The sequence below is a fragment of the Haliotis rufescens genome, unplaced genomic scaffold, assembly GCF_023055435.1.
Source record: "Haliotis rufescens isolate VD_foot unplaced genomic scaffold, xgHalRufe1.0.p SCAF_2, whole genome shotgun sequence".
Classification (NCBI taxonomy): domain Eukaryota; kingdom Metazoa; phylum Mollusca; class Gastropoda; order Lepetellida; family Haliotidae; genus Haliotis; species Haliotis rufescens.
The window spans coordinates 62618057-62632519 of record NW_025963890.1 but is presented as its reverse complement, the minus strand read 5'-3'; the positions used below and the strand labels follow the sequence as shown (position 1 = coordinate 62632519).

General features: G+C 40.1%; 2 protein-coding genes across 2 annotated transcripts; both read left to right on the top strand.

Annotated features, from left to right (window-relative positions):
• Window positions 1-163: 163 nt before the first annotated feature.
• On the top strand, window positions 164-2044 carry LOC124143452 (arylsulfatase B-like). Its single transcript, XM_046512431.2, has one exon. It carries the CDS (start codon window positions 164-166, stop codon window positions 1598-1600), a length of 1437 nt encoding a protein of 478 aa, XP_046368387.2. The 3' UTR covers window positions 1601-2044.
• A 5533-nt stretch (window positions 2045-7577) lies between these two features.
• On the top strand, window positions 7578-9047 carry LOC124143851 (arylsulfatase B-like). The gene has a single exon (XM_046513011.2). The coding sequence runs from the start codon at window positions 7578-7580 to the stop codon at window positions 9018-9020; it is 1443 nt and encodes a 480-aa protein (XP_046368967.2). The 3' UTR covers window positions 9021-9047.
• Window positions 9048-14463: the final 5416 nt, after the last annotated feature.

Here is a 14463-nt window from a genome sequence, read left to right as displayed (position 1 = left end):
CATATTTCTAATGCATGATTACTTTTTTTCTAAAAATCTTGAACTTGAACATACTGTCCTTTATCTTCCTGGGAGGAATGCAAGATCTAGGTTAGTCACGATGTATGTTATCTATTACAAATCCTTAAATAGCAGCACATTCTACTCATTTGGCAGATGCAAAATGAATCTTGCAGTGCTTCTTGTTCTGACCCTTTTCACTTGTGCTTATGCAGAGAAACCTCACATTGTATTTATAGTCGCTGATGACCTGGGCTGGAATGATGTCGGATTTCGGAACCCTCAAATGATCACTCCCAACCTGGACAGGCTGGCGAAAGCTGGAGTCATCCTCAACTCTTCATACGTTCAGCCTTTGTGCTCTCCCTCCAGAAACTGCTTCATGTCGGGATATTTCCCCTATCACACTGGACTACAGGACAGCGTTGTTGGGATAACCGCAGCAAAACACCTGCCGGCCAATCTAATAACAATACCACAGAAACTGAAACAGCTTGGCTATGATACTCACATGGTTGGAAAGTGGCATCTTGGATTCTGTAACTGGAAATATACACCCACAGAGAGAGGCTTTGACTCCTATGTTGGATACTACTCTGGAATGGAGGAGTATTTTAATCACACGTCACATGATCCAAAAGGTGACGTGGGGTTGGATTTTCGCTTCAACAAGACTGTCTATAGAGACGCTAATGGGATCTATTCTGCGAATGTGTATGCTAACAGGGCTGTTGAAATAATTGAGAACCACGATAACAGTAAGCCACTTTATCTATACCTTCCATTCCAGTCTGTACATACACCTCTTGAAGTTCCACCTAAATATGAAAACATGTACAAGAACATAGAAACCAAAGGCAGAAGGGTCTATTGTGGAATGGTGAGTGCCTTAGACGAAGCTGTTGGGAATATCACAAAGGCTTTAGAAGACAAAGGTCTCATGGACAATCTTTTGTTAGTCTTCACAACCGATAATGGTGGTCCTTCATTTGTTGCTGCCAATAACTTGCCTTTACGAGGAGCCAAAGATACTCTGTGGGAAGGGGGGACGAAAGGTACAGGATTCATCTACAGTAAAACACTTCTCAAGAAGACGGGCTACCTCAACACAGGAATGATGCATGCTGTGGACTGGTACCCGACATTTGTGGAGCTGGCTGATGGAGAGAACACAGACCCCAACATGGACGGGATCAGTCAGTACGACATGCTCTTCAATGGTGGACCCTCCAAACGGAATGAGTTCGTCTACAACATCTATGACGAGCGTGAGGCAGCTGCCATAAGGTACGGAGATCTCAAACTCATGCAAGGAAGTCCGGGAATTCACAATGGTTGGGCTCCTTTGCCACATCTGGGAATTGACGAAAGTGTCTATGAAGCTGATAACCAAACATTCCCTCCCTTCATGCTGTACAACATTACGGCAGATCCAACTGAACATTTCGACCTCTCAGCAACGTACCCTGAGCTATTGGACATGATGAAGAAGAGGCTGGAGAACTGGAAGAAAACCCGTGTCCCGGCACAGGATCCTACTCCAGTACCTAGAGCGAAACCTAAATACTACGGCGGTGTATGGAGTCCAGGCTGGTGTTAATGTCTCTTTCAAGCAGACACTTCATCTTAAACAAATAAGTTTATACTACATTCAAAATACGAACTGTCACACTAACTTGTCTTAACTGCATGAACTATTAACTATTGAATATACCGTTGTTAATTTACATGACCAAAGAAACATCACATCTTGTCAAGACATCCACATTAAATAAATGGCAATTAAATGGGCCAGGATGAGATTACGTTATGAACATTCTCCTGATAGTATTCAGGTCTACTATGTTTAGGATGAAGCAATGTAGGTGTTTATTATCTTGTCACTTACCCTAATGTGCTACTATCTTCACCAGCAGCACAGACAGAGACGCACTGGACTACTTTTCGACTTTTAAATTTTCGATTAAAAGGCCGGTTAATAATATTTTTTTATATTCATCACATACTATGCAAATTAATAAGTAAATAAATGTAACAAAAAACATTTCCATTGTTGGATTCCGTCTGTATCATAAGAACGTGTTTACGAATCACTATCTAGTAGTGACAATACTAGGTTTTCGTTAAAAGGAGAGCGTATCCTACCCTACCGGTGGCATCAACAACAGCCACATGTAACTACAAAACATCAACTTCAGAGAATAACCAGTCCCATGTATCCCCTGAAACAGATTTTATCGGGCGTAAAAGGCAAATTAGATGTGAATGGATCAGTGATGACACGAGGTATTCGGAAAAAAGGTTAAGCATGGTCTGCCCTACTGTTAGCACCCGCTACTCACAATTTGTATAAAAAACACAAATGTTTCTTTGACCAGCATTGGTGTTGCAATGCGACGGCGGACTTAAATCTAGTGATGCACCGGCCATTCCAAGGACACGATAGCGCATTCACTGTTATGTTCACTTTTATAACGCCTGAAGTGAAGAGCTTCTGCTCCTTAGAGTGAGTGAGTGATGATGGTTTTACGCCGCTTTTAGCAATATTCCAGCAATATCACGGCGGGGGTCACCAGAAATAGCTTCACACATTGTACCAATGGCGGGAATCGAACCGGGTCTTCGGCGTGACAATCGAACGATTTAACCACTTGGCTACCAGACGGCCCCTCTGCTACTTAGAAGTAAGACCAACGTTTAAAGGCATATCAGTTGTTTACCTGAAAATGCACAGGGATATATAGTACAAGTCAAAATAGGGAATTGCATCAGAGATAATTTTTGTCAGTGATGCGTCAAATTTTGATATGTCATCCATAAAACTTGTGAAAGCGTTACTAATGTTGTAACCCTGAACAAACCAACTTTTGATCAAGAGTCACATCACGCTCCTTGAAATCTTCATGGAAAGACCATGCTCGATAATGCCCTAAAAGTAGTGAAACATAGACACCAAGTGCCGGAGATGTTGAAATAGTGCTCACACAGATGACCACAGCATTCCACGACACATCTGACATTAATAATTCCTTTATAAATTTATATTTATATCTTACTACAGATAATAGCCCTGGCGCTCAGGTCTATAACATGTACCCACAACACTGGACCATTCCTTGATAACACAGGTATTCAGTCCCAGTCCTTTAACATCTCTCAAACTGTACAAGAGACGGTTAAATAAACTAAAGGTAGCCATCGAGTGTTCATCCCAACCTCTGCTTAATGCCATCACGAGGCTTATTGTATCAATTTTAACGTCACGGTATTATCCATTACGTCACACACACAAAGTGTATCCCAATACCCATGTTTTATCATCTAGATATATACCACGGACCTTGAACATATCATTACTGGCTAATGTGAAGGCACGTGTATTACCCTAAGATTTGTACTGGTCAAAAGAATTCTATGTCTTTTTTTAGTTGTTTACCGCTGCAATAATCCATGTTATATGACGGCGACCAGGAAATGAACGAGTGTGGACCAGACAATCCAGTGACTGGTTCATATCATAAGCAACGATCCTGACTGGGTACGATGACACGCAACCAACCAAGTCTCCGAGCCTGTCCACACGATCCATTAAGTCACATCGTACGACAAACATATGTTATTGGGGACCAATTATAAAAATCAAATACAAAGATGTGAAACAATTATCATCTTTTATAGCATCATGGTGGCAAAAGGGATATTCATATACCACTTGACATCCAGACATATGCCGTAAGTCGAAAACATTGAAAGTATTATCATCCAGAAGACATTATCTAACTGTGACATGCAACGTGGTTAAAAGATTGACTCACCAAGAAAATATTTGGAGATAACCAAAGAATGTGACATTGATAACCTGACACCGAGTAAGGAATTCATGTCAAGGTAAATCACACCACGTGATATTTTATCTGCTGTAAGATCTTTTCATTTCAATCCCAAACTAACACGATTCACCCCACCACGTCATTTGATATGTTTACGGCAAGGGAGCGACCAAAAACATTCCGGTTGGGGATTGATTGTATGTCCTAGAACAATAGGCTGTGTGCAGATGCTTAAAGATTGCACCTCCTTTAGAGAAAGAAATGTAAGTCTTCAAGAGTCTCACACAAAAACACAAGCCTCCGCGCTCATCAGGAATATCAAATGATCTGCCACTTACATCGAATCATACCAACCAATTATTTATTATTTAATTATTTGATTACATACTTTTGTATATTTTGAAAATCTTCGGATTTTTTTGGAGTAAATGAGGACATTCTACGGGGATAATGTTTATATTTGGTGAAGATACAGACAAAATAATTTGTACTCCGATTTACAACAAAAATGATTGTTCTCTCTAAAACTGTTGGCGTCCTGAAGCAAATGAGAGGTGTAAAAAGAAAGCAAATTCTTGGTTTGTCCTTTCAAATAAAAAAGTGTATGTCTTGAAGCAGTGAATACAAAAATATTAAATAGTCGGAGCCTAGGCCCCCACGTCCTTTGGGTTATGTCGTCTTAAACAAGATATCCAGTAGTGGAATAGTGGAGTACACATTGAAAATGGAACAACAGGCATTGCAGTACACCTAAGACGAGCGGAGCTGATTAACGAAGCTGGGATTAAGATGGATAAGAAATGACTTCAACATGTTCAATGTTTATATATAGCAGAGACCATACATAAGCTACAAGCATGTAGTATTCACAAAGGTCAAGAGGTAGCATTGGCTGATTGAGATATTCTTATTCGTTGAAAATATGTTCTCTATTGAATGTAATGTGTGTATCTGTCTCACAAATAATGTGAATGCATATTTCTCAAATGAACGTGGATAAAGTGGTCTAGAACTCGGACTTGAAGACTATATAGTCGTTTTATCTTACGGGAAGGAATGCAAGATCGGGGTTGGTCACGATGAATGTTATCTATTACAAACATCTGTTCCTTGGTCTGATTTATTTTTCGCCTTTGCGTATGGAGAGAAACCTTAAGTCATATACAATGTCGCTGATGACCTTTGCTGGAATGATGTTGGATTTCGGAACCCTCAAATGATCACCCCTAACCTGGACAGACTGACCAAAGCTGGAGTCATCCTCCAGTTTTTGTGTTCGCCATCCCGAAACTGCTTCATTTCGGGATATTTCCCCTACCACACTGGACGACAAGATGGAAGTCATAATGGTCAACACAAAAAAGCACATGCCGGCCAATCTAACAACTGCAGCTGTACACCCACAGAGAGAGGCTTTGACTCATATGGGGGGCATGGGGGGCCCAGTCGTCTAAGGCGCCGCGATTCTCTGCGCAGATATGCGTCCCTTGGGCACGCCAGAAACCTATGAGTGGGGTTCGCCCCGATTATGTTTCTAGGTTTGTCAGCACCATGCCCGTGCTCGTGGGTTTAACCGAAGGGGTAAACGTCTGAGACCTGCATCACTTCGGGCTTTCCTCCCACATTAAGCTGACACGCCGAGATTTAACTGGAATACTGTTAACAGCGGCGTTCAAACCAACTCGCTCACTCACCTTGACTCCTATCTTGGATATTACTCTGGTACAGAAGACTATTTTACCCACGGGAAAAAGGCAGGCAAAAACTGGATTTTAGCCTCCAAAGGATTGTCTACACAAAAGTCAGTGGGACCTGAAATTTTTTTGCTAGCAAGGCAGTTGAAATAATTGAAAACCACGACATAGTTAAACACTTTATCTACACCTTAAATCTGTTCATGAACCACATGAGCCAAATTTAAAAATATGTACAAAAAACTAAGAGCAGAAGGGTTTATTGTGGAATGATGAGTGATTTGGATAAAGCTATGGGAAACATTACGAATGCTTTAGAAGACAAAGGTCTCATGGACAATCTTTTGTTAGTCTTCTCACAAAGACGGCCTTAAAGCCTCGTCCTTTCAACAGCAGATTCACCACATCAAAAGTTATACGTGTGTCTGTTATTTTTGTGTCGTTTACTGAACGACCAGATAGTTGAGATTCAGATAGGGGCTGGGAATTTTTTTAATGAACAGTACCAGGAAATACTGGAGCAAAATAGTTTTTCCATACGTTTCATACACATAATAAATGCTCAAAGGTCTTGCTGGATGTCCTAAAAATGCAGCAAGAAACATATTCCGTCTCCTACCAAACTCAGAATGTATCAACCTCACCATAATCAACCAAATGAGTCAGTAATTGAGGGGATGTCGTATAAAGCACGGATAAGCTTCATCAGACAAATTGATGACTGTAAGTGTGATTTCCAAATTGAAAACCAGAGGGTTCCCACAAAACGTACTTGTGAAATCAGTCGATTACCACACAAGATCAATGAATATACAATAAATTATATTTAAACACACAGTTTTCGGTTTACAATGAAAGGGCAATAAAGTGGTTCAAATAAGTCCAAGCAACACTAAGTAACAGACCCTGGAATTAATGTCAGTGCACTCACAAATGTTCGGAATATTGTAACTGCTGAATGTCATGAAAGAGGGTTTTTAATCCAATATTTTTCTGAAAGCTGGCGGGAATTTGGTGTTTCAGGCATCTAAACCGCACTTGGCAAGTAGATTAGAAATTAGTCACGTCAAAAAGGCCTGAAATCACCCTCCTGTTGCTGTTATAACGTCAAGAATGCCATGTTGATGCATACACCAAGGGCAGATAACTCTAAATCCAGTAAAAAGCCATTCTGGAAAGCTCAATGAACTGCCATTAACCGCTGCACTTTTGCCGAAAGACAAGTTGCAGAAGATCTTACACACTTCCTCTTCGTTTAAAATAGTAAAATATGTGTTACGCCATGTGGCAAAATAGAATGTTACAGTAATTTCATGTGCAATCATTTTAAAATGCATATTTTTTTTCTAAATATCTTGTACATACCCTTTGTTTTAATGTACTCTGACCCGGTACGTTTCTTAGTAATGCATACGTAAAGATACGTAGCCCAAAACATGACAACAGTCCACGCAACACCAATTACATCAATAAATGTTCATTCCAAACTAATATATTTCAGAGCTTAACAAAACATCAATACCTTGTGATCGACACCAATGACGCTCAACAGAAAGATGAGCAGCATAAATAGTGTTACATGCACACTTTACAGATATAGAACGTTTTGTAGACTCCGTTTATATGCACAATTTAAAATTTGCACCTGTTGGATTGCTTGTACATGTGTTGTGTATTTGGGTCAAATGAATGCACAGTAACATTTGATGTACTAGCTTTGCATGTTAACGATTGTATGTTAACGATTGTATGTCAAACTAAAAAATAAATATGGTGATGTATGTATGCATGTTGTTCAACTCCATGCTCAGGAGCAATGAAAATCCTAAGTTTTTCGATTTTGTGACAAGAATGTCATGTATTATAGGACATATGGTTACACTTACAGGCTTTGTGAAAAAAGTTGCACTGATTATGTAGTGTATATCTTGACAAGGAGACTATCCAGCTGGTAATCACACAGAAAGAATTCGTCCTGGGCTTGTCACGACGTCCGTTATCTATTGGAAACCTTTAAATAGAAGCACACTGTACCACATTGTGCAGAAGCAAAATGAGTCTCCAAAGAGCTGTATTTATTGTTCTGACTATTGTTATCTGTGAGTGTGCAGAGAAACCTCACATTGTATTTATAGTCGCTGATGACCTCGGCTGGAATGATGTTGGATTTCGGAACCCTCAAATGATCACCCCTAACCTGGACAAGTTGGCCAAAGCTGGAGTCATCCTCAACTCTACTTACGTCCAGCCTATGTGCTCGCCCTCAAGAAACTGCTTCATGTCGGGGTATTTCCCCTACCACACTGGACTACAAGATAACGTTATTAAGATAACTTCAGCAAAAGTCTTGCCAGCCAATCTTACAACAATACCACAGAAACTGAAACAACTTGGTTATGACACTCACATGGTTGGAAAATGGCATCTTGGCTTCTGTAACTGGAAATATACACCCACAGAGAGAGGCTTTGACTCCTATGTAGGATACTACTCTGGAATGGAACAGTACTTTACTCACATGTCAAAGGATCCCCAAGGTGGCAGAGGATTGGATTTTCGCTTCAACAAGACAGCATATAGAGACGCCAATGGGACCTATTCTGCAAATGTGTTTGCTAACAGGGCTGTTGAAATAATTGAGAACCATGACAACAGTAAGCCACTCTATCTCTATCTTCCATTCCAATCTGTTCATACACCTCTTCAAGTTCCACCTAAATATGAAAACATGTACAAGAACATAGAAAACCAAAACAGAAGGGTCTATTGTGGAATGGTAAGTGCGCTAGACGAAGCTGTTGGGAATATCACTAAGGCTTTAGAAGACAAAGGTCTCATGGACAATCTGTTGTTGGTCTTTACAACTGATAATGGTGGTCCAACTAATGTTGTTGCCAATAACTTGCCTTTACGAGGATCCAAAAATACACTGTGGGAAGGGGGAACGAAAGGCACGGGGTTCATCTACAGTAAAACCCTCCTGAAGAAGACAGGCTACCTCAATACTGGAATGATGCATGCTGTGGACTGGTACCCGACTTTGGTGGAGCTGGCTGGTGGAGCGAACACAGACCCCAACATGGATGGGATCAGTCAGTACGACATGCTCATCAATGGCGGACCCACCAAACGGAATGAGTTCGTCTACAACATCTATGACGAGCGGGAAGCAGCTGCCATAAGGTACGGAGATCTCAAACTCATGCAAGGGAGTCCAGGAGCAAACAATGGTTGGGCACCTTTGCCACATCTGGGAATTGATGAACGTGTTTATCAAGCTGATAACCAAACCTTCCCTCCCTTCATGCTATACAACATTACTGCAGATCCAACGGAACACTTCGACCTCTCAGCCACGTACCCTGAGTTAGTGGACATGATGAAGAAGAGGCTGGAGAACTGGAAGAAGTCCCGTGTTCCGGCCCAGGACCCTTCTCCTGTTCCTGCAGCGAACCCTAAAAACTACGGAGGTGTATGGAGTCCAGGCTGGTGTTAATGTCAAATAAAGTCAAATATAGTAGAACATGTTGTATGAATATAGAAACATTATACAAGTTGATAGAAACTATGAAATATCTGTCGAATGTGTGAGTGATTATAGTTTTAAGTCGCTTTTAGTAATGTTCCAACCAAATCATGGTGGGGGACACATTGTACCAATGCAGAGTATCGAACCTGTGTCTTCAAGCGTGACGTGCGAACGCTTTAACCACAGGGCTACCCCAACGCCTTAATGTTTTGCTGAGCTTAATTGGTTTCATATCTCCTCATAAATTCCTCTTAATTTGTGACACAAGATGTTCTGGAATGAGTGAGTGAGTGAGTGAATATGGTTTTACACCACTTTTCCAATATTCCAGCAATATCACGGCGGAGAACACCAGAAATGGGCTTCACACATTGTGCCCTGGTCGGGAATCGAACCTGGGTCTTCGGCGTGACGAGCTAACGCTTTAACCACTAGGCTACCCGTTATGGAATGAGATACAGTCCTTTGAAGGTGAAACCTAGATTGAAAAAGACCAAAATGCCTCTTTTCATGAGTGAGTGAGTGAGTGAGTGAAAATTATCGTCACATCGGCAGTATTTCAGCCATATCGCGACAAAACAGTTATAATAATCACATTTTGAATTAATAAAAGGCAGTCAACGATCGACAGTAAGATTACTAGAATATCACAGGTTCAATTGTAAAACTAGTTGATAACAGTTAAAACAATACATTTATAATCAACAAGACAATATAAAAATGGGCTATAGATCACCAGCAACCAAAGTTAGGCCACCTAACAAGGGACCGAGGGGACTTACATTACTTTTGCTACCTGCACGCCTCCCAAGTAGGATTTACACCAACCCTTCAGCTGCTGGTAATGGTATGCAATTTTAGCCAACCATTAAAAGAAACAAATATACTACGTTTTAAAACCGAGGTAAGAATAAATGTACTTTGAATGATGTGGTCTTACATAACCTCTCAGGGGGACAATAATTTTACGCTACTTCAACCCCCTTTGAGGATATCGCCACTGACAATCTAAGTTACAAATTATACATTACCGATATAAAATATAGCTATGTACACAATTCAAAATTTATCAAAAAGTTCAATTTCTTTTAAAAAACCTATGATTAAATGAGAATTGATTCTATTAAAAAGATCCTTAATTGATGATGATGTAAAATATTTATCCCTTGTGATGGAAAAATCAACACAGTCAAGCAGGACATGCTTGACGGTGATTCTTTCATCACAAGGGATACAAAATGGAGGATCCTCACCTTTCAACAAATAATCGTTTGTATACCTGCTATGGCCAATACGACATCGTCGTATTATGACCTCCTCAAATCTGGACTGACAGCCCAAGTAGGTGTAGCCGATAGTTGGTTTAAGTTCATGTAATTTATTTATACCTACTTGAGTGTCCCACTTCCTTTGCATTAGATCAGTGATGTAAGATCTAATTATGGGTTTATAATCAGTGTATGGCAGAAGAAGTGGTGTCACAGATTTGGTGAGTGCTGCTTTTGCAGCAGCATCGGCCATTGTATTACCAATGATACCAACATGGCTTGGTAATCAACAAAAGACGATGTCGTACTGACCAGTAGCAAGATCATTTTGTAGTTCAATGATTTCACGTAAAAGTGGATGATGACAAGATATATTATTAATTGCCTGAAGACAGGAAAGTGAATCAGAGAAGATAATGAACCGTTTATGTTTAGATTGGGTATGTATATATTTAAGAGCAGTTAATATTGCCTGCGATTCCGCTGTAAAAATAGAACTGTCATTCGGTAATCTAGATGATATGGTCCTGGATCCAATGACAGTGGTGCTTGCAACAGCGGCACCATCCTTGGATCCATCTGTAAATATGGATTTGTAAGTATTATATGTGTTCCTTAATTCATTATATTGTTGTTGATAAATTAGTTGATTTGTGTCAGATTTCTTCAGTTTAGCTAAAGTTAGATCCACCTCTGGATGTACTAACTGCCATGGTGGAGAAGAGAAAAGCTGAGTGGGGGCTATATTACCAAGGTTAATGTTAGCAGCAGAAATATCTGCTTGTAGTCGTATTCCTAGTGGTGGAATAAGAGAAGATTTTGTTTGGAATAGATTACCGTAAAGGGGATTGAAAACACAGTCATATGCTGGATTGGAGTTATTGGAACGTAATTTAGAGATATATTGGAGAGCTAATTAAATGCGACGGTGTTTTAGGGAAGGCTCGTTAGCTTCCACATACAAACTATGAACAGGTGAAGTTCTGAAGGCTCCCAGGCAAAGCCTCAGGCCCTGATGATGAATGGTGTCAAGTAATTTTAAATTGCTCTTACAGGCTCCACCATATATGATGGAGCCATAATCAAGTTTCGAGCAGATAAGTGTTCGATATAGTTGGAGGAGGGTTTTTTGATCCCCTCCCCACTTACAATTTGAGACAACGTTTGATAAATCTAGGGCCTTCAAGCACTTATTCTTTAAGTATTTAATGTGGGGCAGAAAGGTCAAATGATGATCGAATATTAGACCTAAGAATTTGGCTTCCTTTACAACTTTAACGGGAGTGTTATCTAAAATTATTTCTGGATCTTTATGGGGTTTATATTTTCTACAAAAATGTATACAGTTGGTTTTAGATTTTGAAAATTTAAAACCATTTTCGAGACACCATTTCTGGATTTTATTTAAACAGAGCTGTAGTTGCCTTTCAATAGTATGCATGTTTTTGCCACGACAAGAAATATTAAAATCATCCACGAAGAGCGATCCATCAATCGAATCATTTAAAACTTTAGACAAACTATTTATCTTAATACTAAACAATGTGACAGACAAGATGCTTCCTTGTGGGACACCCTGATCCTGATTATAATGATCAGACAGGGTAGATCCCACGCGGACCTGAAATTGCCTGTCAGTTAAAAATGCGGATATAAATTGAGGCAAACGGCCTCGTAATCCAAAATCATGTAAATCTTTTAAAATACCATGTTTCCATGTAGTGTCATATGCTTTTTCTAGATCGAAAAAGATAGACACTGCATGTTGTTTATTTATTATGGCATTTTTAACAAATGATTCCAAGCTAACCAAATGGTCGATGGTACTCCTGTTTTTCCGGAAACCACATTGTATATTAGTAATAAGATTATTGGATTCCAGGTACCAAACGAGACGATTGTTTATCATGCGTTCCATGGTTTTGCAAACGCAGCTTGTCAATGATATTGGTCGGTAATTTGATGGGTCAGTATGATCTCGACCGGGCTTGGGGAGCGGGACAACTATAGCATCACGCCACGAAGGAGGGAACTTCCCTGAGGTCCAAATGACATCAAAAATATTCAAAAGTGTTTCTAAGGATGATTCTGGTAAGTGCTTCAGGAGTTGATAATGTATGTGATCAGCTCCTGTAGCAGTATCGTGAGCTTGTCCAAGGGCAGTGTGGAGTTCATGAATAGAGAATAGTTCATTATAATCTTCCCGATTATCTGAATTAAAATTTATAGGTTTCTTTTCTTGCTGTTTTTGATACTTTTGGAATTGAGGTACATAGTTAGATGAGGAAGAGTGTTTCGACAAAGTTTCGCCAAGTTTATTAGCAATATCTGATTTATGAGTTAGTAGTTGGTCCCCATTTTTAAGATGATGAATACTAGCTTTAGTGCCCTTACCTTTGATTTTTTGGACCATGTTCCATACCTTGGACATGGGCGTCCTTGAATTTATTTTTGACACATAATTTCGCCAAGATTGGCGTTTACTTTCTTTAAATGTACGCTGGCTTTTGCGTTTAAGATTTTAAATTTATTTAAGTTATGAACCATAGGATGGCGGCGGAAATAATGCTCCGCCTTTTTCCTCACCTTCCTAGCTCGCTTGCAGTCATCAGTAAACCATGGTTTACGTATGTGTGGAATTCCAGAGGACTTGGGAACACAATCTTCAGCTATTTTGATGAGTTCATCAGAAAAGCATGTTATCGGGTCAGGAATGTCAGTAAAGCGATCAGGTGTTAACTTTGCTGTACATAGAAGGTCATACAGAGGCCAGTTAGCTTTGGTAAAGTTCCATCTAGAGGACGGAGGAACATCAGATGGGGTAATAGGGTGTAGAATGGTTGGAAAGTGATCACTTCCACAGAGGTCATCGTGGACTGACCACTCAAATTCATTTAGCAGGTTGGAATCTGTAACAGACAAATCCAGAGAAGAGTATGTGCCTGTACCAGGATGTAAATATGTGTTTGAATTATCATTAAAAAGGCACAGAGTATTGTTTGAAATAAAATCTTCTAAATGCTTGCCTTTACCGTTGGTATGATCTCTACCCCAAAGTGGATTATGTCCGTTCATATCGCCCATTATAATACAGGGCTTAGGAAGCTGGTCATAGAGAGCTTGAAGATCTGATTGCTAAAGAGAGACAGATGGAGGAATGTAAAGAGAGCACAGAGTAAAAACAATGTGCATAGTGATACGAACTGCAATAGCTTGTAGAGGTGTATTCAGAGGAACAGGGCTATGAATAATACCTTGCCTCACCAGGATTGAAGCTCCTCCAGTTGCTTTAGCTCCTGGAGGTGAAAGGAAATGATAAGAATCATATTGTCTGATGTTGAGTTGATCTGTATTTTTAAAATATGTTTCCTGTAGACAAAAGGCAGTTGGCTTGAAATCCTGTGTTAATAGCTGTAAATCATTAAAATTGTTTTTTAGTCCTCTGCAATTCCATTGTATTATCGGGTTAGAACAGGTCATGGTGGTTCTACTGGGGATCTGGACCGAGAGGGAGGTCCACTCCCATGGTCTGTTGGAGATGGAGTGATCTTCATCGCCAAAGGTTCAAATTGATTTTGAACCTTAACAGGTGTCGGCTGAGAAGAAGGCACCTCCAAGTGTTGGAGGGCCCTAGCCTTTTTTTCAGTTTCTTTTTTTCCGTTTTTGATAAATGGAGGTCTCCATGAATTGGAGATGATTCTGGTTCTACTATTTTTTGTTGATTTCACTAGCTCCGTCTGTGAAGCTGATGTTACTCTTGTTGTGACACTGTGAGATGATTTGGCTGACTTGTCTTCTAGCATCTGCTGAGTACCAACCCAAGAGATGGTCGTTTGGCATCCTACAGAAACTGTGGCGGCCTTGACAACAGGAGTGACAGTTACTGCTGCTGAGTAAGATTTTGTTGAGTTATTTGGAGATTGTGACTGAACTAGCTTCTTATCATCATGAAAAGAGATATTGTTAGTGCGTTTAATTTTTAATATTTGAGATTGACGGATAAAGTGTGGACAAAATTTGGATGAGGCCAAGTGGTCCCCATCGCAATTTGCACACTTTGTGGCATCAGTGCACTCAGTGCTCTCATGAGAGCCACTGCAGCGCACACAAACTACGCTGAGAGTGCAGGTCTTGGCACCGTG

What these genes read in the sequence shown, in the direction of transcription:
- LOC124143452 (XM_046512431.2), top strand. Translation starts at nt 164, where the DNA reads ATGAATCTTGCAGTGCTTCTTGTTCTGACCCTTTTCACTTGTGCTTAT.
- LOC124143851 (XM_046513011.2), top strand. Translation starts at nt 7,578, where the DNA reads ATGAGTCTCCAAAGAGCTGTATTTATTGTTCTGACTATTGTTATCTGT.